This window comes from Lingula anatina, chromosome 6, assembly GCF_051362555.1.
Source record: "Lingula anatina isolate TDL-2025a chromosome 6, LinAna3.0, whole genome shotgun sequence".
Taxonomy (NCBI): domain Eukaryota; kingdom Metazoa; phylum Brachiopoda; class Lingulata; order Lingulida; family Lingulidae; genus Lingula; species Lingula anatina.
Window position 1 is genome coordinate 19,678,312 of NC_141772.1, and position 27,394 is coordinate 19,705,705.

Here is a 27,394-nt window from a genome sequence, read left to right on the forward strand (position 1 = left end):
TGGATGGGTAGTCTAGATTTTTATTACTGAATCCTCAGTAGAAAATTGTCAAAATATAGACAGCAAACCTGATAAAAATCTTTTGAGATATGAAATTGAGTTTATTTAGATAAAATCACTTTCCATTTCTATCATTAAAAGATGCCTAAAAGAAAGTACTTAGGACTTAACTAAAAAACATCTTATCATTCAATAGAACGTTAGCAGGTTATATACCTAAATGATATTTTTGAAAACAATGAAACTGTGACATTTCAGGTCCTATAATTGGTATATATTGATAAAATTATAGTCTTTGTATACCTTGGACACTTGAATACGGAAATTTTGTTTCAAGTTTTACAAAAATTATTTTCATTTTACGAATGAGGCAATGTTAGTGCTGCCTGATACAAAAAAAATGTTCCACAATTTTTTTGATGATAAACAATAATCTGAACTGACAAATTATTCAGTCTACTGTGTTGCGTTTGTAAAATCAACATTGCATAACATAAGCAATTATTTCATCTGCTTAAACTTTCTGGAAACTGAAACAAGCTTTTTTTTGATAATGGCTCCTGTATATTATGTTCATTATGCTGGCACATTAGCAATTGCTGGTAATATCTCACAATAGATGTCTATTCCTCTTAGAAAGATGTTCTCATTCAGGAATTCATTGTGGTCATGAAGTAGGATAGGGGTGTTGTTCATTGGAGAGAAACCCAGAGCTGGAAGGCCTCCCTAAAATGAAGAATAATGAATCATTTACAAGAGCAGATTTAATGTGCTACAATTCAAAAGCAAAAACGATTATGACTGCAAAAACAAGATTCATAGAATTACAACAGAATTATGAGCAAGATGTTGCAAAATTCAAGCATGCAAATCAATCAACTATTGCTTTCTCTATTAAATTTTACACAGAAGATGATTAGCTTAAAAGGGACAAAAATCCCTGCATTTCTGGCATTTATAATTACATTTCTGGTTAAGACATTTCATTTCCAATTCTAAATGTCAATTTTTAATTCAATAAATGCATTCAACTTTCAAGATAACACTTATTCACTTATTCAGTTAAATCATTATTCTCTACAACATAGTTATCTATTTATTAGTATTTTTATTAAAATGATTTCTTACAGCTCTTATATATCTACTGTCTGTTGCAGCAGGAAAGACCTCAGTTTTAATCTGCAGTCCCCTGTAAAACCAAGCAAACAAAATCAATAAAAAGCACTATGGAATGTACTTGCAAAAAGCTTACTGCTCTTAGATAATTAATGTCACTTCCAGCAGGAAATACCTCAGCTTTTACTTGTAAGCTCCTAAAATGTACAGAGATATACAACTGTCATATGGAACACACCAAACTGTCATGTACAGCTAACACAATCTTTAATATCAGCTAACACAATCAGCTGTCACACCTAACACAATCACTTAAAATAGCTAACACAACCATCACATTTGAGTCCATTAATAAAATTACAAAAAAACGCAAAAGACTTACAATGACAGAATTATTGATGACATTAAAGATTAAGAAGTGTAAATGTCATAAGAAAAATAATGGCTAATTCAGAATTTTTTCATGAAAAGTGTGTGTGGGAGTGTGTTGGTTTGAAAGGGATGGAGAGAGCAGATATGTTGTACTCAATGAAAACTAATACTCAAACTGTTCCCTACATGGAATCACAAGCACCCTTGAAGGCCATCCACCATGGATTGGTGTCATCAGTGGAGGTGACAGCTTGGCACATGTTTTTCTGAAAATAAAAAGAAAGATTGCAAGTATATACTGGTATGTTTCAGTAACAAAGCAAGATACCTCGTGTTATCTACCAGTACTATCAGGGTACAGTTAAAATATCGAGAAGTGGGCAAGCAGGTTTTCTCTGGTCCTAATATGCCATTATAAACATGCAAGACTGCTGTGTTTGTTCTTCAGCATTAACCCGGAATGCTAAAAAAAAAATAATAAAATATATATAATTTACCTGTAAAAATTTCATTGTTATATTCTCTCCAGCTTCCTTCAACCATTGGTTAATTTCAGCCTCTAGTTCCGAGAGGTTTTGAGATGGCGTAATACGCATGTCAAAGGCTGAAATTAAATAAAACATACTTTTCAAAGTTTAAAATAATAAAAAAATGTGATGGTTTCTTTTCATGGAGAAAAAAAAATTCAATTTGTGTGCTTTTACATACATGAGTGATTGCTTTTAACACTTTACTGTAACAGTGCTTTTTTTTTTTTTTTTTTTTACATTAAGGAGAGCTTAAATCCTATAGCAAGTATTAGGGACCAAAAGGCTATATTTGATAAAAACAATACATTGTATATGTAACTAAGACAGACAGAACTGCCTGTAAAAGCCAATCTTGAAAGCCATAGTGAAATACAGACTTCATCAGATATGTAAGAAAAAGACAGAAACTGTCTATATTGAGTTTTATTGTGCTATAAATTTAGTCATATCTGAAACGGACTTGTGCTGAAGTAATTAAATTTAGTAACTCACTTGCTGTCATTTCTGATGGCACAACATTGGGTTGGACTCCACCCTAAATGAAATGAGACAAAACATTAAAGACAGACAGAAACAACATCATGATAACAGTTGCAATTATCAAAATATTACATACATTACCAATATTATTAATGACATTATTATCACCATTATCATTTCCACTAGTAAGAATACAATCATTACAAAAATGTAAGTGCAGCACTTAATTGGATGACATCTGTTAATCTTATATTAGAGGAAACACATATTTCTAATTTTCTTTTGGTCAACATATACCATCCCTGGCATATTTCAGAAATTTACATTGCAGCATGAGACTGAAGTAGAGATATATAAATCAATAATTATTGATTATAACTTAGACACTGAGCAGTACTCACATGTGCTAGTGCTAGCAAAAATGTATAGATACAATAATACTAGTCTAAGCATTAATGTATATAACAGCAAAATAATGATAAATGTATGTATCTAATGCAACTTCCCCCGAAAAAAAAGGGACTTGATGCAGTAATGAGAAAAATGTACAATTGGCAGAGGATTGTTGTTTCAATATCGCCAGTACAATGACAGGTTTTTTCTCACAATTTATAAATTTTTTCTTCGTTGCAGCAAACCCTATCCAGGGTTTATTTACCTTAACAAGGGTAAAGTTCACGGTGTTCACACTCCCAATACCAATCTGAGGGTTAGATTTCAGACTGAAAGAGATTATCAAAGATTCTGTGTGCTTTATCATGAAAACTGTTGACTGTAAAGTTTCAATAAAATTTAATATGCTGTAGTCCATACATCAGTAGTCTCAATATATATGTTACCCATTCATGAAGTCTACGTTCCCTCCCCCTTCTTACCCATATCCTTTTATATTTTAACATAATCAAAACATTTGTATTGAATTATACTTGAATCTTTCTTTCTTTTCTACAAAATTTAAAGATGAATGTATACTAACATCTTTTCCTGCTGGGCTCGATAGTCCAGGAATGAATTGATCACCCTCCTCTAGAAATAGAAATGCTTCTTTGAAATCCAATTCAATTCAAAATTTTAGTGTTCACCAGTATAAAGTTCCCTCAAAACATGAAGTAGTTTTAATTATTTTGTTTTGAGACTGATAACCAATATACATATTTATTAGACAATTTCAAAGACACGTCAACTTCACTGGTTGTCCAGACTACAATTCTACACCAAACGTTTTTTATTATGGTGAGAAATGATGATGAATTTTGGTAAAAATGAAAAAAAGTACAGTTAAAACAGTCTAACATGAAGCATAACCAACTGGCTGAATGCAGTCATCAATTTTGCACCAACTTAGAAAATGAATAAAATTTCATAGAAAACAAACCAGGGAGTCTCCTGGAGTTAGTATTCTTACCAGTTTCTCTGCCGCTGTATTCTCTATGAAGGCTGAGCCATGTCCTGGTTGTCCAGTGCAAGTAACCTGCATCCCTGCAACCACATTGAAGTCAACATTAAGGCACAAATTAATAATAATCTTTAATGGAGAATCGCAACCCGAAGGTTGAAGTTATACAGTTATGTTATACAATTATGTATGAATATTCAAATCAAGGAAGCCTGGTCATTTTTGCACTGGTGCACTCCGTAGACGGTCTCACCTCCCTGGGGAGCATACAGCTGGGCTGCCATATTAGGCGCTCATAGCTAATATATCATTTCTGCACTGCCTGACCAGGCCCCTGCTTCAACCCCTTAGTGCTGAGTGCCAAGCGGGAAGACAGCAGGTACCGTTTATAAAGGACTGGTATGTCCCCGGAAGGGTTTTGAACCCACGTCCTCCCGCTCCGAAGGCGGACACTCTAACCACAAGGCCATCCGGTCGGTCAAAGCTGAATTGAAGCCCACAATTCAATATGTCTTTAATATGATAAACAGATCGATGGACATTTTGGTGGTTATGGATGCTCAAATAACAGTGATGATGGCAGTTACTTCTAACTAATGCACAATGTCTCTCTCTCTCTCTCTCTCTCTCTCTCTCTCTCTCTCTCTCTCTCTCTCTCTCTCTCGAGGTGAAGTTGAAGCCTCATTCTGGGCATCTACAATCATAAGTAGGTGAGAAAACCCTAGAAGGATCACCACATTCTAAATGTAATATTACAATTTGCTGCATTAACTGAAACTCATTAAAAGGGTCAACATAAAAACATTGGGAACATGTCAGATTGTCAAATCCATTTCTGGTACTTAAACATGCCAACAAGCCTATAGCTGCCATACCTGTATTTCACATAATAGTGGCTCCTGCTTAAAGGGATAATAACTCTTCATTTTGGCCAAAAAATGAATTTTCCTGGAGTAAACAACAATTTTCCCATACTTACCAATGGTTAATGAATCCATTTTTACATTCAAAGTTAGTCCCTGGTTTTTTTCTAAAAAGTTTGGTTTTTTGTTAAAATCTCTTAAGAGATTATAACAGAGTATAGCCATCAATGGAGGTCACGTAATCCGAAGACAAGCTCAGATGTCAGAATAATAGCTATAACTGCTGTTTTTGTCGTAAAACAGAATATATTATATTTATATGAGTTATTCACAATGTTTTTATTGTGAAATATAGATCTCATACGAAGAGTTATTATCCCTTTAAGTAGACACCTTTGCTTTAATAGAGCCCCTACCCTCACCCCCACCCCCCTCATTGGTAGGGGGTGAAAGTATGGTATGTTACTTACACCATGGTGCTCTTTCAGCATAGTAAACTTTGAAGTCTGGACCTTCATTTGCCAACCCTAAAACAGTAATTCTATATCCAGTGACTGGATAATCAACAGTAAGATATCAAATATTAAATAACGTACATTATGACTATGTAATAAAATATCTTATGAAGAGCATGTATTCATACATCTGTGAACACACTTAAACAATTGACTCATTAAAAATTTACAATTAAATAACTGAAAATCATCAATAAATAATCAATCACAAAATTAATAAGAGAAACATTTTATAATGGTATCATGTCTATGCTTTCAACACACACACACACACACACACACACACACACACACACACACACACACACACACACACAGGTGTACAAGCAGGAAAACACATGCACCACAATGTTATCATATTGCATACCTTCATCCATGGCAAAGGCCACGTTCAACTTCTTAAAATCTTCATGATCAACAAAGAGCTCCATTCCTCTATGACCTCCTACCTCTTCATCTTATAATATAAAATATATATTAAATTTCAATTAAAAAAAAAAAAACAGAAAATATCAAGAATCTGTGACTTTGGGCAATTTTGTGCACTCCTCTACCTAGATTCTTTCATCTTTCTTAAAATTGGTTTAATTCTTCGTATCTAAAATGTGGGAGAAAAAGGACACTTATTCACTTGAATTAAGTATAAAACTCTTGGTATAGACAGCTTTGCTTTAATTGAATATGAATATGAGATCAGGTATCTATAATACAACTATTATATAATAATACAAAGTTACATTTCAAACCAATTAATAATAATAAAATTCCTTAAACTCTTACCTGGCACAAATGAGATGTGAATGGTTCTCAGTAGTTTAACACCTTTGCTTTGAAGCTTTCTTATAGCTTCTAAGTACCTGTGCACAATAAACAGTGAAAACATGTGATGTAATGGTGTTCTGTGTGATATTGTGTTAGATGTGATGCAGCATTCATTGGTGTGGTTAGATGTGACATGGCACAAATGATAGTATGTAGAAAAATTGCTGAGAACTAATAAATTGTACTTTTCTACAAAAATATGAGAGAGAGAGAGAGAAAGAGAGAAGGAGATAAGGAAAAAGAATCAATATATAACATCCTGTGTTCTGTTAGCTAGATGTTAATCTGTATTGCACTGATTGCCATATGCCCATGTGCAACTTGCACAGGATTCAGGTTAAATATTTAGTTTTGATTGTTGAGAGATAACTTACTGTATTCCAACACATTTCATGTCCTGAAAATAAATATATAAGTTCAGCATTGCATGAAATTTAAAATAACTAGATACTGTATATGGCCTTGCAAATCTCACTGAAATGGTTCAAATATCCTTCTCTTCTATTTGATTCTAAAAAGCTACAGTACTGCAAAAAAGGGCCATTTAGAGAATCAATACTCAGATATTTTGATGGCAAAAGGTGTGTGTGTGTGTGTGTGAGAGAGAGAGAGAGAGAGAGAGAGAAGGGGGTAAGAAAAGAAAAAGCGACTCACTTGTGATCCTCTGGCATATATATTCCCATTGTCTTCTTTCACTGCTTCAAATGGATCATATTTCCAGTGTTCCTGAATAAGGCATCATCAAAAAATCCACTTAAAGCATGATACATGTAAGTTACTAAATAGCATTTAACAAATGAAAACAATAATCTTGCCTGAAAAAGGTAACTGGACAGCCAAAAGTTAATAATCCTTAAGGGCCTAAAAATGAGACTGTCAACACTGCACAGGTGGCATCAAATGAGACTAGAAAATGATAAGGGTGAAATTCTATGCACCCAGAATGTTGTCTGTCTTAGGCTCCATTCACATGCAATGTCTATTTTCTAAATTCTATTTTCTATTCGCGGTATGTCTTATGATCACGGTCTGTGCCCTGAATATCCCGCGGCGTAATTACTGGCAGCGCGAGCCAGTTACTATAAGTTACTATAAGTAACTGGCTCGCGCTGCCAGTAATTACGCGGCGGGATATTCAGGGCACAGACCGTGATCATAAGATAGCGCGAATAGAAAATAGATTTTTAGAAAATAGACATTCCATGTGAACGAAGCCTTAGAAAGCAATACAATAGTGACATGCAAAACAAACTGTTGTGCAATACACTGTAGTTCTAAAGAACTTATTAAGAGAAATCAACCAGAAAAATATCCAGAGATAAATTTCTGTCAGTTTTTAACTATTGCTTAACTGCACTTGGTAGACTGCCATTATTTCTTACTCCACTCTCCTCCAAATTATAAATACATACAAAAAGAAAAAATAAAAACAAGCAAAAAGGTAAAACGGTTTTCCAACTAATCATGTTATCGGTGAAAGTGCAAGGCGACGGCAACGACAGCAATGACAGACGCAGGTGACAGCTATATGTGCAGACACATCTGTGTCTGTACATAAAAAGGATTCAGGACTTAGATGCTGGGGGACATACACATACTTACAGGGTAAACTGGCACCACATCCATATGTGAGTTGAGCAGAACAGTGGGGAGACTAGGGTCCACTCCAGTCCATGTCATAACTAAGATGGGGTTACCTTGAACTATCTGGAAGTTGAATACTATCGGGTGTTAGACCCCATTTCCATAGATTAGATCGATCTACTTTAGATCGACTTAACTTCCTGGGGGTTCACGCTAAATAGCTGTCAGCCGAGCAGACACGAAAGTTAATTACCCCCTTACAGCTTGTAGTAGGCGGGACGGACATTTAAGCCGGATTATCTGACAGTAATCTAGTGAGACTCCCCGCGGGGATAGATCGATCTAAAAGCTCTGGGAATACAGCCTTAGATGAACCACAACAGTGACAGTGCTCTAGTAACAATAAGGGTTTCTTCAAAAACAGGATAAAATCAAGATATATTTCCAAGTGTGTGAAGTGGGCAACAAGTCATTCACAAATTACTAAACCTACTAGAGAAACATTCACTTGCAATTCTGCCAGGGACAAGAGAGACAGGGATAAGTAAAATATGCCCAATCTTCAAATGTGGATCCAAGAGAGAATATTTGTAAAACCCCTTTACACTGGATGGCATCCTTTCTACATACTTTGTGTGACCATGAAACTGGCATCGCTGTGGTTGTAGAAAGGAGACACAAGCATTGCTTTGGTTGCAGAATGAATGCTCAATGATTGGCCAGTTGTCAGCACGTCAATTTTTTTTTTTTTTTACTCTCAAACACAGCAGTACTGCGGGACGCATCCAAAGGATGCTGTCCAGTGTAAAGGGGTCTTTAATGGTAGGCCTATTGTAAATATAAAATCATCAAACAAGATTTGCAGTACCTCTGTCACATTTGTGGTAAGATTCAACTCCTTTGCATAATCCTGCAGAAATTTGATGGCCGGGCCTGAAAAGCACAGGACAGTACATTATTTTACTAACAATTCAATGCAGATATAAAGCTATTAAATTTTTTGATAATTTTGAAATTCTTGTACTAGTTAGTCAAACAATTGTATTTCTGAAACTCCTGTCAAATTAAGTAAAACAAACACATATATTACTACTGCGTGCATAATAATCTATCAACATAAGCCAATTGTATCTCTCTCTTTCTACCTTTTCTTCCTCCTTCCATGCCCCTTCCCTCACTCCCCAATATAACAAATCCCTCTCTCCCATGAACTCATCTCTCTCCAGTGTCTCTTTTTCTATTCTTTTTCTCTTTCCAATTCCTCTACTCCCTCTCTTTCCCCTCCAATTACCCCTCCCTCTCTTTCCCCTCCAATTACCCCTCCCTCTCTCCATCTCCCCAGCCATATGTCATAATCATACCATAATCAGGATCGGGTTGGACTGTGTTTATCCTCAGGTATTCCCTGAACTTGCTCACTGCCCTGTCTTCTGTCTTTGCTTGTTTCACAGGAAGGCCATTTGACATTGACATGGTGCTGTAACCTGAGGGAAATATAGGATTGGTAAATAGAGAAAGCAAAAAACTGTCAAATGTACAGACATCACTCTCTTTTCTCTCAGCATGCTCTGCCATTTTCAATGTTATAGCAGTAGAATTCTAGGGGCTTCTGAAATTTCAGGGTTCATTAGTTCTGATCCTAGAATACAGTACACACTACTAGTAGCTAATTTTACAGTGTGTCAGTATACTTGATTATTAGTACATTAACTCATGCAATAATTTTGCTTACAAATTAAGGTATACTATGACGCTGCTCTCATTCTCAAAAAGGGGGCCATGCATATGATACTCTGTGGAACCTCATGCCCTCCCCTCCAATCCACTCAAGATATTATGCATATATTCAACACATGTGGACCAATCTATCAATTCCCCAATTTGCCTTTTTTTTTTTTTTTTTATTAAAATGAGCTTTTACAAGTGTGTTAATTATGGAATGTATTAAATTTTAACTTACATGTTAATTATATGGATGTTTATTGGCCAAATAAATCTTTTTCTTATCTTACATATCCCAGTGTTATCTCACTGTGCATCACATGCTATATATGTAATTAATGATATAACTGCTTATTGTTTGAATATCATTTATTTACAATCCTGTCAGTGGCCAATTGCATTCGTACCTTCACAATGCCTCAACCCGAGATTCAGAGGTTCCTTAGAACCGACAGCTCATTTACTGGTAAGGACAGAGGTAAGGACACTGCATAGCGTTTCCGGTGACCTTTTTATTTATTTACCTCAGGGTGCAAGTCATTTATATCTCTCATACTTACTGCCACACACACACATGCTATTTATATGTATACAGCTACATTTTAGGCATAGAAGTAGAGAAAATGATTTTAGGTTACTGTACACTCTCACGCTATCATTAACAGTATATAAACTTGATTCAAAGCAGCACGAACAAATTTAAATGGCTATTAAAAGACACAATGTTTGGATAATAAAAAATAAAATGAAAACAAAAGTATTCGATCATGTCTTTCAGCCAGCATCTCCTGTTTATATGACAACTTGCCTGAAAAGCTAGTACAAACCCGTCGGCATGCACTTTGTGCGGGTTATATTATAAGTACCTGAGCATGTGAAGGCTAATACGTCAGTCGCTGAATTCGCTCTGAGGACCCTCCGTTGGTGCAGTTCTTTAAGAGTGAAACGGCTGGATATATGTCGCGTTGCCTGTGCGTGTGGGTGACGGAAGCGATAGCGAGTCGTCCAAATACCACAGCGCCAAGGGGCGCCGTAGATTACCGATAGCATATGCACACAGCTCGGACCTGGCGACAGGTAGGTGTTGCGTCACCCTAAGTTGATTTCTGGCCGATCTCGGTACAACACTGGTAGCAAAGTCCACTTTGGAGGAGAAGGGGGTGGGAACGTGTCTCTCTCAAGCTTTAACTTCTTAATGACTCACCGGTTGCTTCTTATTTTATCATCATTTATATAAAATTAAAATATCTAGAAATTTACTTATACTCTAATTATGATGTGTTGTCGATATTTTGGGGAAAGTTCAGTCAATTTTTTCTAGCTTATAATAGCCGATCGACGGTTCTTACCTCCACATACAGGAGAGGTTGGATAAATAAACACACGTTGCACTTTGCCTGACTCACATCTATTTTTAACTTTCAGACCTCCACAACAGTGTCTCATCTGCTGCTGCCATCACCAATGTATGTCGTGTCATTATAAAACCTGCTGACAAACCAAACGTGGACATTTGATTAGCAGCTCTGTTTAAACTGTGCATGAACGATGTCGATTTTGGACATTTGGTGGCTTCCTGATTGGATCCTGCTGCTTGTCGTGATCGCAGTCTTGACTGTCCTATATTCCCGCTACTTCGCCGATAACAGAGTGAAGTATGGTCTGCCTGGACCAGATCGGTGGCCACTGTTAGGACACTTGCCCCTTGGGTTCAAACTTGGCTTCCTTGAGTTCCACAAGCATCTTTCGAATAAATATGGTAAGGTAACACAGTTACTGCCCTGCCATTACTGCACCGAGCATTGCTTCTAAAATTAGGATTCAGATTTACTTTTTAGATTAAGATTTTGTAAATATTATCAGATCATTGTTTGTGTTGTTAGTGTTTATACTACAAGTAGGAAGTAATGTACAGCAATAGTGTCGTAAGATATTGATAAGCAGCCTTGACATAACTTAATTGGCACATGATTCTTCTCTTGATTTTGTAAATATTGTCAGATCATTGTTTGTGTTGTTAGTGTTTATACATGTACTACATGTAGGAAGTAATGAACAGCAACTGTGTGTGTTAAGATTTTGATTAATGGCCTTGACAAAACTTGTAACTTTATTCTCCTCTTGTTTTAATTGCTTCCATTCGGCCAAAAGTTACAGGGTTTCCTTAGCTAAACTGTCCACATAATAATAACTGAATCCCTGGTAGAGGGTACTATTCTAGTACATATTTCTTATGTTAACTGATCTTACATGCTATCACAAGTTACCACATGCTGGACACAATTAACACAATGTTTTCACAACTTAAATGATGATGACTGAACTAACAATATTTTCATAGCTTGTACAATGTTGCCACTGTGACAGTTTAATAATTTTTTTCATTACCTAGGTAAGATGGTTGCGTTGTCTCCTGGTAGCTTAGATGCAAGGTTTGGAACACTTATTATATCCGACCTGGACATGATCAAAGAGATCTTGGTCAAGCAGGGGAGCATCTTCACTGACAGAAATGTTGATGAAAAAACCCAGGTGAAGCCTTTGGACAAAACAATACTGAGTTTGAAAGGGGACCATTGGAAACAAGTCCGTGGCACAATGACACCAACATTCAGCTCTGGAAAATTGCGTCAAATGAATGGGCATATTGTGGATTGTGCAAAGACGACAGTGAAAAATCTTCAGGTTATTGCCAAAAAGGGTGAAACCTTTGACATGCAGGAAATCTGGGGAGCCTTTGCCATGGATAGCATCTGCGCCACTGCTTTTGGAATCAAAGTTGACTCCCAGAACAACCCTGAGGAACCCTTTGTTGCCAATGCAAGACAGCTACAGAGTGCCAGTTTTGCAAACCCTTTTCTTCTCCTATTTATCCTTGTACCTCGCCTGATGGTTTTGTGTGAGCCTCTCCTTCCATATCTCGTTGGAAACTTTATCAAGCCTATCCGTTTTTTTCAACATGCAACGGATGAACTTTATGATGAAGGTCAGAAGTCCAAAAATGGGAAGTCCATTGATTTTATCAACCTGATGCAGAAGGCCCATGAGCTTCATATGGATAATGATGAGCTGGCAGATGATGTGAAGGAGGTGGGGAAGTGGAAGAAGAGGGCCCTGACAAGGGATGAGATTGTGGCCAACGGAATGGTATTTTTCTTAGCAGGTTGGTGAAGTCATATTTGTTGATTCAGTCATTCAGTAATGCTCGTTTAGATCACCCATAGAAGAATTTTTGCACCTGATTAGATTGAAGTGTGATACCATTTTTTTGAAGTGTGACAAATAATTGCGAAAGTTAGTATAGTGCCAATGTTTAAAAATTATAAGTGTTTTTTTCCAGGCTTCCGTACCACTTCTGAAACACTGAGCTTCATGTGCTACAACTTGGCTATCTACCCTGAAATCCAGGAGAGACTGCAGAAGGAGATAGATGACACCCTCCAGGGAACAGACCCCAGCTACGACAACGTGGCCTCTCTGCAGTACCTGGACCAGGTGATGTCAGAGACCATGAGAATGTACCCTCTTGGCTTTGTGTTGGACCGCGTCCCAAACCAGGATACCACAGTGAAAGGTTTGTTCATCCCCAAAGGGACCTCAGTTATCGTCCCTGTCTATGCCATTCACCACGACCCAGAGCTGTACCCAGACCCTGAGAAGTTTGACCCGGAGAGATTCACCCCAGAGGCCAAGGCAAACAGGAATCCATACAGTTACATGCCATTTGGACTTGGACCACGGAATTGCATTGGAATGCGCCTGGCACTGCTGGAAATGAAAGTGGTGATAGTGAAGGTGCTCCAGAACCTCACTTTCAAATCTTGTGAGAAGACCCAGGTGCCAATGAAGTTTTTGAAAAGTCGCCCAATGAAACCCGAAAAAGGAATCTGGCTCAAAGTTGAGGAGAGATGCCAATGAGTGTAGGGGCACTTGTGGAGCTATGATTGTCTATTAATGACACTTTTGTTAAGCAAGGATGAGGCTCTAACAGGGGCGGATCCAGAGATATTTTCTAACAGTCTTCCAAATTATCTTTGTCAATCCATTCTTCATTTTGACCATCTTCTGTTAGAAAAAAATTAGATGCCCATCAATGTAAACTTGAAAACTTTACCATCTTCCAGAAACCCAGAAGATCCGCCCCTGTTTAAGGTTAATTTATGTGTTATGTTATCCAATGTTAGTTATACAGTAGGGTTATATATATATAGTAATCTGTTATATTCTAAAATATAAAATTTCTATCAGTCATTTTTTTATTTTTTTATTATATAAACCTAAATTTTAAAAGTGATCTGTGAAATTTATTTTGTGACATTTTTTTCTGTTTGTAAGGGTTTCAAGGCTCCTTCCAAATGAAACTATTGGCCTACATAGATTGATCTTTTTCTGCAGGCACTGTTGCTGAATGCAGTCAGATAAACAGATTAACATGCCTCTTCTTGTTTCCAATGTACTGGAATCACCAGCTTTTCTACAGCTGCCCAATGCCAGGAGGAGACCTTTTAATCTGCTAATCTGATTACAAGTGAGAGTCCCTGGGGAGTTGGATTGACCTATGTACACCTACAGTAAACGGTGATGGCTCGATCAATTCAAACTGGAAAAAGTCATAGATTTTTAAGATACATAATTTTCGAATCATTAAAAATACATTTCTGTGTAGCATTTTGGTGCTTTTGCTGTATAGAGTAGAACGATTTAGTAGTCTGCTTTTCAATTGTGTAGTAATGTTCTAATTTTTTAAAACAATATATTACTTAAAAAAAATACAGTATCTGTAAAATTCACAAATATGATCAAGCCATTACCGGAGTTTCATTGGGAGTGAACCCTTAAACCTATATTGACAGGGTAGGTTTATCAATCCTGTATAAAGGTGCTTAATACATAACAATTTCTCAATGAGTTTTTGACAGATAATGTAGGTGCAATCTCTGCATAAGATGTTAGTTTAATGTAATTTACAATGTATGTTATGCTGATTCATTGCCAGATAATTTGCTATTTTAGTCAAGTAATAGTGGATGTCATATACTCCCAATATATACTTAAAAATTCTAGGGTTTTTAATCTTACGTGACTAAAACCTATTTTACTTTTTCATAATGACAATTTTATTGTGAACATTGTGGCAAGTGTTAGTTTTGATTGACACGATTTTTAAAATTTAAATACAATTTAACACCATGAACAAAGGATATTCCTCAAATTAAACATCCCAATCACTGGTTCTGATTTCAGAGTAAGGAAGACTCCTTGTTTTGAATAATTATTTATCTTAAACAATTGTGGAACTTGTTTTTGTTTGGTGTTGGGTGTTAGATAACTTGGATCTGTTTTATTTGAACAAATTTCCTGGTACCAAAATGATGAGGAATGTGTTTTTTGTACTATTATCATATTTTGTTTATCTGTTAATCTGGTGGCATGCATCGAGAGTCCCGGCAGAGTTGAACCAATCTCTGTAGAATAATAGTTTCATTGAGAGTGAGCCAGGCGTTAATCACTGGTTGTCAGTGGGTGGCGTTAGCCACTAGTCCCTTGTCCACAGACTGTGTTCTCACTTCAAAATACGGAAGACTCTCTGTATTTTTAATTATTATTAATCTCAAACAAATATCTGAAGCCAAAGTCTGTTGTGTTAAGATGTTCAATGTACTGTATTAGTTTGTCTTTTGTAAATTATAAAATTAATTGCAGTTCCATTCATTTTTTGTAGCACAGTGTTCGTAGAAGTTACGTGAATGTTATGAGAATTGAACAAAGTATCTCTTTTTCTGGGTCTCTCAAGTTAATAATCATATTTTTATAAGATCAGTAAAAAATAATTGAGTCGTTGTATAAATGAAATATGTAGCAAAAACTATTAATCTTTTATATAAATTTTGAATTTTCTAGATGGCGATAAGCTTTTCTTATAATAAAAATCAATGTGTAAAACTTTTTATTCTCGTTTCATTTAAGTCAACTAGTGCTGCTACCACTGCAATCTCTGGGCATTTAATAGGAAGCGGCATCACTAACAACACGGGCATTTCTTAAAGAATTGAATGAAAGTGGATTTGAAAAACTTTTTACCTTATATGTAAACCTCGTCTTGTTTAACTTATCTAAGTCCAAATAATACTTTTTGATCATTTTAACAGTAAAATTATGGCCATAAATTTATGTCACCAAAAGTAATTTATCACCTGTCGCTCCTTGCCACCCGTCTAGGATAATTTTTTTATCAGAAATTGTGCAGAATTCAACCCAAAAGTCAGTGCTTGAAATGATGGCGGGGCATGTTTACGGATCTTTAAAACTTTCCCCAGGTTCTTACAGAGTTATGGCAAGGAGGGAGAACGAAAGATCACGAAAGGCCGGTCAGTCGGTAAAATTCTGTCCGTCTTCCGGAAGACCCAGAAGACGGTTGCCGTCCGCGCTTTAAGGCCAAAATTAATTTTTTTCTTTTGAAAAACAAAGCATTGCCTACGGAATTTAACTGCAGTTGTTATTTCATATTTTCAAAAATCCCCGTACAAATTCAATTGTCAAGGAATCTTTAAAATTAATGTACAGTGTACCAGTATGTTGATGCCTTGCTATTTTTATGCGTTTTTATAAACTATTGAAATTCCAGTTGTAAATAAATAAAATAATCTATACAGGAGGACTAATTTGTCGAGTAGCCAGCTAGTTTTCTGAATCTAATGAATTTTTAAAATATTAAATATTGATGGTTTGCATAACTTATTCCCAATTTGATATCAAAGTAGTAAAAATGGTCCCCGTTTTAGAAAAATAAAAAAACTTAATTGACTAGTTGGCTTATGAAATAAGCCTACTACACTGTAGCCAACAGAAAGCGTTACACAAAGAATCTAATGATCTTGTTATTTGCACTTTTTATTATTTGAAATTTTCATCATGTTATTATATCCCGCGAAATACCACTCTAGGGTCGTATTCAAAAACTTTCTGATATTCTTTTCCAATATACACACTACAATTAATTTTATAAATTGCTGATTTACTGGTATATTGACTTTTAAGTCACACGTATTTATATTAAGCCTAGGAACTTACATTAAAAAAGATTAGCCTGCCAAAGCACCGCTAAACAGAAACCCCAAATTTTCCTTCAAATTTGAAGTAGAAAATGTTAACGTTTCTCGAAGACGTATCTCACCTGTAAGCAAGTTAGTAGAAGTCGGTATAGCATATTGCGTTTATCAAAATCATTTAGTGGTTGCTTTGGGCAATAACAATATATTTTCAACCTTATAACCTGAACTGTCACCATGAAAATTGCCCATTTAGGGCGCATGCATATTACACGTGATTGGTATATCCTTAAAAGGCAAAACACATTGTGACGTCATTGGCTCGTGCTGACGTTACCAGGCAGCACAAAAGCTATTGGAGATATGCTGCGCGCAAGCGAAGTGAATACAGCGATTTTCTTTTGAGTAAAATAGACAATATACGCGATGATAGTTGCGTCGCATTTGGCCTTTTTAGGCATGAAATACAGTTACATGTATATTTTTCACAGAGACATATTCAGACTAGAGAACGAGGTAAGATATTGCTTTTTAGCTCAACAAATATCGAAAACTCAACTGTTGGTATCAATATACCTGTACATCATCCCCAGTAGGGCCAGTACAGCTGTTTATTACTTTCTCCCTATTTATCAAAATAAGATTCCGTGTGACTTCTTTAAAGTTCGGTTTTAGAAGCATTTGGGCCATTTTATTTAAGTATCTATTTTACTAATTTTAACAATTTCACTCGCAAAGTAAGATTCAATTTTAAACGTAAGTCCTGGTAACTAAGAGCGAGGTTTCAAATATTTCATATTTTGGATATGCTCAGGTAAAAATGAATTTAAATCTACAGTTTCCCACTTTTATCAAATTTCCTTTATTCACTGTTAAGGTGCGGGCTCTTTTTTGGAAGGAAGACACGATGCTTCCGATTTTGGGAGGTGGAGGATTCGGTTCAGTGTACAAGGTATTCACCCTGAGCTTCAGAGATAACTTGACACTAACCTCTTCACTAATAGCCTATCATCATCGTGTCATCGTGTATTCACAGTAGTTTCACTTTCATGGGTCAAGTAACTTGACACGATGATGATAGGCTATTAGTGAAGAGGTTAGTGTCAAGTTATCTCTGAAGCTCAGGGTGAAGGTATTGGACTTATCATGACAAACAAATATATTAAGAAATTTTATTATACAAAGCCAAGTGTCTTTAAATTAATTAAATTACTATCACTTAACAATGTATCACAATTAAACAATTTGGGAAAATATCTGAAATGTGCATCGGAACTAAGATTAATGTCAATCTGATGAATTATTATTATTATTATTATTATTATTATTATTATTATTATTATTTATACATGTATCAGTAGTAATTATTGTATTCACAGTAGTTTCACTGTTTTATATTCTGATGAGCCGTAGGGCTTAAAGGTTAATAAATTGAACTGACAAACAAACGAAAGTGATACTGGGATAGAGGGAGTAACAATAGTAGTAGCATAAGTACACGGTCATGACAGTAATTATAGTTTTAGATTTGATAGTAGTAGCAGAAGAACAAGATATGTTTACTGTGTTTAGTCATGTAGTAATGTTACCAGTTTATTTTTGCTATTATTATTTATGGATACGACATTTCACTAACCGTTCGAAATATTTTACATTTAGTTTAAAAACAACCTAGCATTGAAGGTGCCTACCTCTGAGGCCTATGCAAGGTCCATCTACAGTGAAGTTTCTTTTATGAAGAGGATAGACAGCAAATTTATATTAAGGTGTTTTATCAGTTGAATACAAACAATTTAATATTTTGATTTATCTGTAAGCTTGCCTATGAAACACGGATGTCCTTTATGGAATACGCCAAGTAATAATCTCTTCACCTTATTTAATGTTTAACACATGCAATAATCGACACCTTTCACAATAACATTAACTTTAATTTAATGAGTATTAGTACATACTGGACATCATAAAACTCATAAACTGTAACTGTAAAATCTCAATTATTTATCATACAATGAGAAATTCCTATTTACAGATTCAAAATTTTTTGTCCGCTCGATTTAGTTTATGTCAGTCTGATATAAAAAATTACTGTTCCAGGCTCGTTCACTCATTTGATGTTAGGCCTGGGTTTCCCGTTCTACTATCGGAATTGTGTCCGATGGATCTGGAAATTCTCCAAGAGTATTGGGAGACTTTCTTGTAAGTAACTATATTACTTTCTTTTCTTAATATAATACTTTCGTTTTTCCCGATTTTATCTGGTTCGATTATAAAAAATATCTATTTCATGGAAAATTCGTTATTCAACAAAATTTTATTTCCTTTAATGCTGACATGAATATCATACTGACAGTTGCTTTTATTTATCTATTAGGGACAAAGTTCCTCTTCAGATGGTGAAATATATTGCCACGTGCGTCTGTATGGCTATTGGGCACCTGCACCAACGGAACGTAGCCCATTTTGACATAAAAACGAACAACGTGTTGATAAGTCTACATGGGGTCCCTAAACTGGTAAGATGTTTGCTTTGCTGTGGTTCAATTTGTATATCTGAGTAAATAAATTCAGGTTATTTTTCTCTTCTCGCTATGACGTTCCTGGGTCGGGCCTAATTTTGGATACTGTCGAGCTTTTCGATAAGACTTGATTTTACATACCTAAAATGACTATTCATGTGTCACCGATGTGCCATAATCTGAATTAAAACATTTTATGACAGGTAAAAATATGGTTTTGTATAAGATTGATAAAAGAAGATTTTGGATGTAATCAACACATTCATTATGGCAACCAGAACATTATCTTTTTTATTTAAATTTTAAATGCGGATTATTTTCTTTCAGTGTGATCTAGGATCTGTTCACCCTCTAAATGATGCCGGAGAGAGTATCGATGCGGTGCAATTTATGAACTTCACACTCTATAAAAACATGACACCAGAGGTACTGAGGGGTGGCGCCGCCTCGCGGAGAGCCGATTTCTACGCATTGGGTGTCATGTTGTTTGAACTAATGGAGGGAAGGTAATAAAGGCTACAGTTATTTAAATAATGACTGAACTGTTATTCATGCTTGGCCTTTATTTCTGATAGAAAATATTAGGCCAAAATAACACCCTCCTTTCTAGTAGTGTAAACAGGAAAATTAGAATATGAGCAGTAGTTTTTTTTTTTTTCAAAAATACTTCAGAATTTTAGAACAGTAGAAAGTGTTGGAAGACAGAAATTAATTTTGGTCGATTTATTTAGACACCCACTTTGGACTGAATTGCCAACCAGAGCAGAAGCCAGAAGAAAAATCCTCCAAGGCACCATCATCTACACAGATACAGAACATGTCTTCAGGGATCTAATTGACAGATTAGTATGGTAGGCAATACTACACTATGACATACAACTACATGAATCATTTAGTGAAATGACCTGAAACACTCTATCAGTAGACTTTAAACATTGGCCTGTCTAGAGACACAAAAGTACATATTTGTACTTTTCAAAATAAGTCGTATTAACTTCGTAGAAATCGTTTGTCTTCAGTTTCCATTGTCCCCAGTTGGTCTCAGAACTGTCAGCACAGATTGAACTATTTTTCCTATTTCATTTCAGCGAAGTGGACCAAAGAATTGACAGCATGACTGGCCTTTTAAGTCATCGGTACGAATTTCATCAATGTATTTTTCTTCCTGCAAGGCTCGCTATAGCTAACAATTTTATTTAACTTTTTAAAGCCATTTTTTCAAATTATTTATCTATTTATATTTTTTGTATTTTATCTATTTTCTTCATTTATTCACTATATTCATTTGTCTATATATCTATTAAAATTGTATATTTATTTATTTTAATGCAGATGGCTCTGTGACTACTACGTTAATAATTTCCCAACCGATGTGGTCACCTCTCCCATTTTAGACATTGCTCAGGTAACGCCTGGATATATTACACTGATCGCTTCTAATAAAATAATTACTCGCTGGTTCCTTTAGAGCGAACTTTCACCGACTTCACACAATTTTTACATGTATATAAGTCAAAATAACCCAGTGTCAAAGGCTCTATAGCCTACATGCAGGTAATGGAAAAAGATGGAATTTGTTTTCTTTAAACATCCAATGCTTGAAAATTGAGATACATGTATAGTTAACAGACTACTTATATGCAGTTTTTTTCATCATGATAGGAAGTGTTGGCAGAAGAACAGCTTGAGATGGGTCCTCTGACTGCAAACAGCAGCGTCCGCAATATTGTTGACAATGGCTAGAGGACTGCAGTAAACCACCGGCTGCTTCAATACTTCCCTCAAGTTTCACGATTCATTTTGAAGTAGCCCATTCTACAGCCGACTCAATGAAACAAACCACCGACTTCATTACATATAGACGGCTTTATAACTTAAGTCTACAACAGCTTAGAACGATTAATTAAATATCTGCTAAAACATTCAAAAATCAAGAATTGAAAGATTCTAATTCACGTTTTCTTTACACTGCTTACAGTTTTACCAAGTTAAAAAATTAAAGCTAATTTTATGTGCACAGAATAGTGACCATTTATAAAAACATAATCATGTACGGGTAATTCTGATAATTACTATATTGTAAATTGTTTTGTTACTTTGATTACAGAAAATATTAATAAATTTTTTGAAACTTTAATTCCTCATCCCTCATTGCCTATCTTACTCAAATTCCAATATTTTATGAAAATAATGACCCCCCAAAGCATTTTAGCAAAGGCCGTAGGCCTATATAAGAACTACATAAAAAAGAACAAAGGGCAAGGAATGTGTAAATCCTGGCAGATCTTTGAAAACTTAAAGGGATAATAACTCTTCGTTTCGGCCAAAAAATGAATTTTCCTGGAGTAAACAACAATTTTCCCATACTTACCAATGGTTAATGAATCCATTTTTACATTCAAAGTTATTCCCTGGTTTTTTTCTAAAAAGTTTGGTTTTTTGTTAAAATCTCTTAAGAGATTTTAACAGAGTATAGCCATCAATGGAGGTCACGTGGTCTAAAGACAAGCTTAGATATCAGAAAAAAAATCTATAACTGCCGTTTTTGTGGTAAAACAAAATATATTATATTTCTGTGAGTTATTCGCAATGTTTTTATTGTGAAATATATTTCTCATACGAAGAGTTATTATCCCTTTAACAATAACGACGTTAGCGGTGATAAACGACGACACCTTTAAAGAGAAGGTTGAATCCCAGCTCCCAATAATGGAGGCAAGCACCGAAAATAGTGGCTTCATACAAAACTGACACAGTGAACTCGTGGACAAATCTAAATTCAGAAACTATTTGCCAATTCAAAAATAAATTTGAAAAAGAAAATAATCTGAACGTTGTTCGTGATGCTGAAAAAAGTTGTTTTCGCACAAGTGCATATAGGGTTCACATAGTGCGTCATCGTGGGTCGTTATCTGACCGATCTGGTAAGTATTTCGATAGGTAGCAAAGTCCACGTTGCGGCTATTAAGAAGAAGGGGGTGGCCATCGTGACACTCAAGCAAGCTTTGACTTCTTTTTTGATTCGTCACTTGCTTCTTATTTCATCATTCGTAATAAAAACTTTAAAAATTTGGGAATTTTCAGTAACTTATACTTATACTCCTATATGTTGCCTATGCTTTTGGAATTTTTTTTTTTTTTTTTTTTTTTACTAATTGCCGATCGACAGTTCTAACCTCCACATAAAGGAGAGGTTGAATAGATAACACATTTTGCCCTGTTTTTTGCACGTACGGTTAACCTACTTTAGACTGACTCAGATTTATTTTTAACTCTCAGATCTTTCACAACAGTGCATAATAGTGTCATCAGCTTCAGCAATAGGTAACCAGTATATGTCGTGTCATTATAAAACCTGTTGACAAACCAACCGTGGACACTTTACCTCTGTTCAAGGATGTCGATGTTGGACATTTGGTGGCTTCCTGACTGGGTCCTGCTGCTTGTCGTGATCGCAGTCTTGACTGTCCTATATTCCCGCTACTTCGCCGATAACCGAGTGAAGTATGGTGTACCGGGGCCAGATCGGTGGCCCTTTGTAGGGCATTTGCCTCTTGTGTTCAAACTTGGCTTCCTCGAGTTCCACAAGCATCTTTGCAATAAATATGGTAACGTTACACAGCTACTGCTTCCTAATTAATCTGCATCAATCTTTGCTTTTAAGAATTTAGATTCAGATTTAAGACTTAGATTTTGAGATGCAGTTGGCATGCATGCCGCATGAGATTCGCCTACCTGGTACATGTACTGTAATATGAAAAATGAGATCAAGGAAAATGTATCTTTGAGAAGCCAATTAATTTACCATATTTATTTATTTATTTATTTATTTATTTATTTATTTATTTATTTATAATAAGGTTATGGGCACCCAGTGAGCTTTAGACCTACATGTTACATTGTAGTAAAATTTCATTTTCCTTGAAATTTCAAATCACCAAGTAATTTCACATTAAATCCATCCAAAGAATTACATGCAAACAAGAATCTGTTTTATTTATGGTTCTTCTGATAAGGGTGCAGTAGCTGGTATTTACAAATTGCCATCACCTTTGTTTGTCCAGGTGATTTCAGTTTGAATTTCCTGAACAGTAATTGATCTCTGCTACTGATCCATTCTTTATTGTAGGGATGGAAATTAAGATAATTTCAATTCAATTCAGTTGCTGCCTATATAATACTTAAGTTATCTGATCTAAGGGACTGTTCCCATTACCCTATCAAACTAGCTGGATCGATCTAACTGTGCAGTGATTCTCTCTAAATTGCTTACAGTTGAGACACTTTAAATGTCTGGCACATCTCGTAGCTCAAAGTACTTGGGTTAAATCAGGAAACTGTGGTCCAAGATGTTATTCATGTTGCTTTGTGAAGGGGCGTGCCAGACAAGATAGATCCTGCTAAGGTTATGGGAACACAGCCTAACATTTTATCACAAGTAACCCAATGCTGTCACAATTATCACAATGTTGTCACAACTTAAATGATAATGAATGAACTAACACAAAACTGTCACAGCTGCCACAACTCGAGTATTTTTCTTTACTTCTAGGTAAGGTGGTTGCCTTGTCTCCTGGTACCTTAGATGCAGGGATGGGAACACTGCTTATATCTGACCTGGATATGATCAAAGAGATCTTGGTCAAGCAGGGGAGCATCTTTGTTGACAGAAATGTTGATGAAAAAACCCAGGTGAGGCCTTTGAACAAAACAATACTGAGTTTGAAGGGCGACGAGTGGAAACAAGTCCGTGGCACGATGACACCGACATTCAGCTCGGGGAAGTTGCGTCAAATGAATGGCCATATTGTGGATTGCGCAAAGACAACAGTGAAAAATCTTCAGGAAATTGCCAAAAAAGATGGAAGTTTTGATGCGGAGGAAATCTGGGGAGCCTTTGCCATGGACAGCATCTGCGCCACTGCTTTTGGAATCAAAGTTGACTCCCAGAACAACCCTGAGGAACCCTTTGTTACCAATGCAAGACAGCTACAGAATGCAAGTCTGGCAAACCCTTTTCTTCTGCTCTTTCTTTTCTTTCCTCGCCTGATGGTTTGGTTTGAGCCGCTCCTTCCATATCTCATTGGAAGTTTTATCAAGCCTATCCGTTTTTTTCAACGTGCAACGGATGACCTTTACGATGAAAGTCAGAAGTCCAAAAATGAGAAGGCCATTGATTTTGTCCACCTGATGCAGAAAGCCCATGAGCTTCATATGGACTATGATGAGCTGGCAGATGATGTGAAGGAGGTTGGGAAGTGGAAGAAGAGGGCCCTGACAAGGGATGAGATTGTGGCCAATGGAATAGTGTTTTTCTTGGCAGGTTGGTGAAATCTAATCATTCATAGAAGAATTAACATATCTGATGAGATTGAAGTGTGACAGAGATGTTAATTGTGACAAATAATTGTGTTGGTTGAGACAGATAATTACATGGAATACCAGCTTCTAAAGAATACTCTGTTTTCTTCCAGGATTCCGTAACACAATGTCAACTTTGAGCTTTATGTGTTACAACTTGGCTATCTACCCTGAAATCCAGGAGAGACTGCAGAAGGAGATAGATGACACCCTCCAGGGAACAGACCCCAGCTACGACAACGTGGCCTCTCTGCAGTACCTGGACCAGGTGATGTCAGAAACCTTGAGAATGTACCCTCTTGGCTTTGTGTTGGACCGCGTCCCAAATCAAGATACCACAGTGAAAGGTATGATCATCCCCAAAGGAACCGGTGTTATCGTTCCAGTCTACGCCATTCATTTTGACCCAGAGCTGTACCCAGACCCTGAGAAGTTTGACCCCGAGAGATTCACCCCAGAGGAGAAGGCAGACAGGAATCCCTATAGTTACATGCCATTTGGAATGGGACCACGGAATTGCATTGGTATGCGCCTGGCGCTGCTTCAGATGAAAGTTGCGATAGTGAAGGTGCTCCAGAACCTCACTTTCAAAACTTGTGAGAAGACCCAGATACCACTGAAGTTCATGAAAAGTCGCCCATTTACACCTGAAAAAGGAATCTGGCTCAAAGTTGAGGAGAGATGCCCATGAGTGTTTTTCGCGCAATTGTGGAGCTATGATTTTCGTTCAGTGATACTTTAATTAAGTATGGATTGCCCCATTGGCCGTAACATTCATTTATGAATTATCTAATATAATGTTATTTATAGGTCTATCAATCAACTGTTATATTTTCAAGTATAAAATTTCTATCAGTCATTTGTGTATTTTTGTAATATACAAACCTAAATTTCAAAAGTAATCTGTGAAAATTATTTAGTGACAGTTTTTTATTTGCAAGAGCCTTGTGGCTCATTCCCAATGAAATTATTCGTCTATGTACCAGTAGATCAATGTAATTCTGTCTGGACTTTCACTGAATGCAAACAGATTGATAGATACAGGCCTCCTCTTGTTTCCAATGTTTCCAGTGCACTTAGTCAGTGCCCTGCAGAGTTAGATTGATCTATGTAGACCACTAGTGCCATTGGGAAGCCCTGAAATTTATGTCTACAGAGTAGGTTCATCAATCCTGTATACAGGTGCTAAATGCATAACAGTTTCTAAATGTTTTTTTACAGATGACATAGATGCCATCTTTGCATAATATCTTATTATATATTATAATATATATATATATATATATATATATATATATATATATATATATATTGCCGATTCATTGCCAGATAAACTGCTATTCTAGTCAAATAGTAGTGGATGTCATATGCTCCCAATTTATACTTAAATATTCCAGGGGTTTTGATCTTTTACTATTTTATAAAGACAATTTTATTTTGAATATTGTGGTAACTGTTAGTTTTTATTAACCAGATTTTAATTTAAATATAATTCCACACCATGAACAAGGGTTATTCCACAAATGAAAAATCATAATCACTGGTTTTGATTTCAGAATAAAGAAGGCTCAGTGTAACTTGAATTATTATTTACCTCAAACAAATGTGTAACTTGTGTTTGTTTAGCATTTTCTATAACTAATCTCTACGTTGCCCAACTCATTCCAGTTTAATTTGAACAAATTTCCTGGTACCAAAGTGATGAGGAATGTTCTATTGTACATTTATCATATTGTGTTTAATTGTTAATCTGATTGCATGCTCTGGCCGAGAGTTTCAGCAGAGTTGAATCAATTTCTCTAGACCAATAAGTTCATTAGCCAGGCATTAATCACTGGTTCTCTCTGTGTTAGCCACTGGTCCTTTGCCTGTGGCCAGTCAAATTTTGTTTGGACCAGTAGATTTTTCAGAATGTGTGAATTTAGTGGTCTTTGAAATGTGACTGTTATATGGTGATTAAAAAAATGTTTGAAAAAAGTCAAGGTTTAGATTTTACTTATATTAATGCAATTATGGAAAATGTCCAGTCTTATTGAAGTTTTTATTAGGACCAGTAAATCTTTAGACTGGGTTGCCATGCCTAGATACCTTTCGAATCAGCTAGGGGGTAAAAATAATTACACCCTCACAGCTTTACTAGGCGTGACGGACATTTAAGCCGGTTAGATGATAGCAATTTAGTGAGACCCCCCCCAGGGAGATAGATCGATCCAAATATATGTGGGAATGGTCCCTTAATTCAGACCTGTAGATTTGAGTAGTGGTCCAAATGGCCAGTTAGGTAAAAGTTTATGGCACAGACTGTGCTCTGATTTCAAAATACAGAAGACTCTGTGTATCTTTAATTATTATTTATCTCAAACAAATTTTCTGGTAATAAAGTCTGCTGTCACAGTGTACTGTATTAATTTCTCTTCTCCTACATTCATCAAAATAAATAAGCTCCTTTCACTCTTTTTTTTTACGGAACAGTGGGCGTAACATATTATGAGCTTTGAAATATATAAAGAGTTAATTCTCTCAAGGAAGTCTCTCAAGTTAATAGCCCTTTTTATTCAAAAGATCAGCAAAAATAATTGGAAAATGGTATAAATGAAATATCAATTGTAGTAACGATGACAAAGACTTGGAGCTTTCAACGTACATCAACTGACTTTTCATATAAATTCACAGGTATTTATTCTCAATATCTCCGCACTGATCACGCGTTTGTTTTCTTTCAATTTACACCTACGTGATTACTAGAAATGTTCTATTCTCATGTTGCATTCTTCAAATTATTTCCTTCTTGTTGATGATAGACTAGTTTTTAATAAAAAAATATCTAAAATATTATTTGAACTACTAATACTTAGATCATATCCAAAACAGGTAAAATGAAAACAAAAATCTCTACATCTTTCACATTGCATCCACTAATTTTATCATGGACTGTATACGGTACAACCCCATAAGTACGCATGCACTTTTATGTCGGTCTGCACGCGCCTGAGCCTGTGAAGGCGAATACGTCAGGTGCTGAGTTCGATTCCAGGATCTTCTGTCGGTTGATTTTTTTTTTTTTT

General features: G+C 35.9%; 4 protein-coding genes across 6 annotated transcripts; 3 read left to right on the forward strand and 1 right to left on the reverse strand.

Annotated features, from left to right (window-relative positions):
- Nucleotides 1–22,501, reverse strand: LOC106160986 (aminoacylase-1). Of its 3 annotated transcripts, none has more exons than XM_087014942.1 (17): nucleotides 22,354–22,501; nucleotides 9,040–9,162; nucleotides 8,547–8,611; nucleotides 7,697–7,801; nucleotides 6,749–6,820; nucleotides 6,469–6,491; nucleotides 6,053–6,129; nucleotides 5,640–5,729; nucleotides 5,228–5,284; nucleotides 3,904–3,977; nucleotides 3,475–3,524; nucleotides 3,157–3,220; nucleotides 2,511–2,553; nucleotides 1,986–2,092; nucleotides 1,675–1,754; nucleotides 1,129–1,189; nucleotides 1–726 (listed from the first exon to the last, which is right to left on the reverse strand). In XM_087014942.1, exons 2-17 carry the CDS (start codon nucleotides 9,149–9,151, stop codon nucleotides 577–579), a joined length of 1,230 nt encoding a protein of 409 aa, XP_086871068.1. In that variant the 5' UTR covers nucleotides 9,152–9,162; nucleotides 22,354–22,501; the 3' UTR covers nucleotides 1–576. The 3 variants fall into 3 exon arrangements, with proteins under 3 accessions (XP_086871068.1, XP_086871066.1, XP_086871067.1); XM_087014940.1 differs by lacking the exon at nucleotides 22,354–22,501 and adding an exon at nucleotides 10,267–10,710; XM_087014941.1 differs by lacking the exon at nucleotides 22,354–22,501 and adding an exon at nucleotides 9,778–9,845.
- Nucleotides 10,773–15,348, forward strand: LOC106163169 (cytochrome P450 3A24-like). Its single transcript, XM_013540680.2, has 3 exons — nucleotides 10,773–11,159; nucleotides 11,793–12,563; nucleotides 12,741–15,348. Exons 1-3 carry the CDS (start codon nucleotides 10,949–10,951, stop codon nucleotides 13,316–13,318), a joined length of 1,560 nt encoding a protein of 519 aa, XP_013396134.2. The 5' UTR covers nucleotides 10,773–10,948; the 3' UTR covers nucleotides 13,319–15,348.
- LOC147761321 (uncharacterized) lies at nucleotides 16,751–21,099 on the forward strand. The gene is made up of 10 exons (XM_087015725.1): nucleotides 16,751–16,965; nucleotides 17,327–17,401; nucleotides 18,109–18,215; nucleotides 18,547–18,648; nucleotides 18,824–18,965; nucleotides 19,296–19,474; nucleotides 19,700–19,819; nucleotides 20,057–20,104; nucleotides 20,301–20,373; nucleotides 20,631–21,099. Exons 1-10 carry the CDS (start codon nucleotides 16,876–16,878, stop codon nucleotides 20,709–20,711), a joined length of 1,017 nt encoding a protein of 338 aa, XP_086871851.1. The 5' UTR covers nucleotides 16,751–16,875; the 3' UTR covers nucleotides 20,712–21,099.
- LOC106163168 (cytochrome P450 3A24) lies at nucleotides 22,366–26,726 on the forward strand. The gene is made up of 3 exons (XM_013540679.2): nucleotides 22,366–22,576; nucleotides 23,521–24,291; nucleotides 24,443–26,726. The coding sequence occupies exons 1-3, from the start codon at nucleotides 22,366–22,368 to the stop codon at nucleotides 25,018–25,020; spliced, it is 1,560 nt and encodes a 519-aa protein (XP_013396133.2). The 3' UTR covers nucleotides 25,021–26,726.
- Nucleotides 26,727–27,394: the final 668 nt, after the last annotated feature.

Bases quoted from the DNA above. Each gene is read 5' to 3' on its own strand.
- LOC147761321 (XM_087015725.1), top strand. From the start codon at position 16,876: ATGATAGTTGCGTCGCATTTGGCCTTTTTAGGCATGAAATACAGTTAC. The intron at 16,966-17,326 runs GTAAGATATTGC...TTCACTGTTAAG, and splicing joins TATTCAGACTAGAGAACGAG to GTGCGGGCTCTTTTTTGGAA. The intron at 18,649-18,823 runs GTAAGTAACTAT...TTTATCTATTAG, and splicing joins GAGTATTGGGAGACTTTCTT to GGACAAAGTTCCTCTTCAGA.
- LOC106160986 (XM_087014940.1), bottom strand. From the start codon at position 10,450: ATGCTATCGGTAATCTACGGCGCCCCTTGGCGCTGTGGTATTTGGACG. The intron at 5,285-5,639 runs GTATGCAATATG...TTACTGTTTTAG, and splicing joins GGCCTTTGCCATGGATGAAG to GGTTGGCAAATGAAGGTCCA. The intron at 2,093-2,510 runs GTGAGTTACTAA...ATTTAATTTCAG, and splicing joins GCCATCAGAAATGACAGCAA to CCTTTGACATGCGTATTACG.
- LOC106163169 (XM_013540680.2), top strand. From the start codon at position 10,949: ATGTCGATTTTGGACATTTGGTGGCTTCCTGATTGGATCCTGCTGCTT. The intron at 11,160-11,792 runs GTAAGGTAACAC...TTCATTACCTAG, and splicing joins GCATCTTTCGAATAAATATG to GTAAGATGGTTGCGTTGTCT. The intron at 12,564-12,740 runs GTTGGTGAAGTC...GTTTTTTTCCAG, and splicing joins AATGGTATTTTTCTTAGCAG to GCTTCCGTACCACTTCTGAA.
- LOC106163168 (XM_013540679.2), top strand. From the start codon at position 22,366: ATGTCGATGTTGGACATTTGGTGGCTTCCTGACTGGGTCCTGCTGCTT. The intron at 22,577-23,520 runs GTAACGTTACAC...CTTTACTTCTAG, and splicing joins GCATCTTTGCAATAAATATG to GTAAGGTGGTTGCCTTGTCT. The intron at 24,292-24,442 runs GTTGGTGAAATC...GTTTTCTTCCAG, and splicing joins AATAGTGTTTTTCTTGGCAG to GATTCCGTAACACAATGTCA.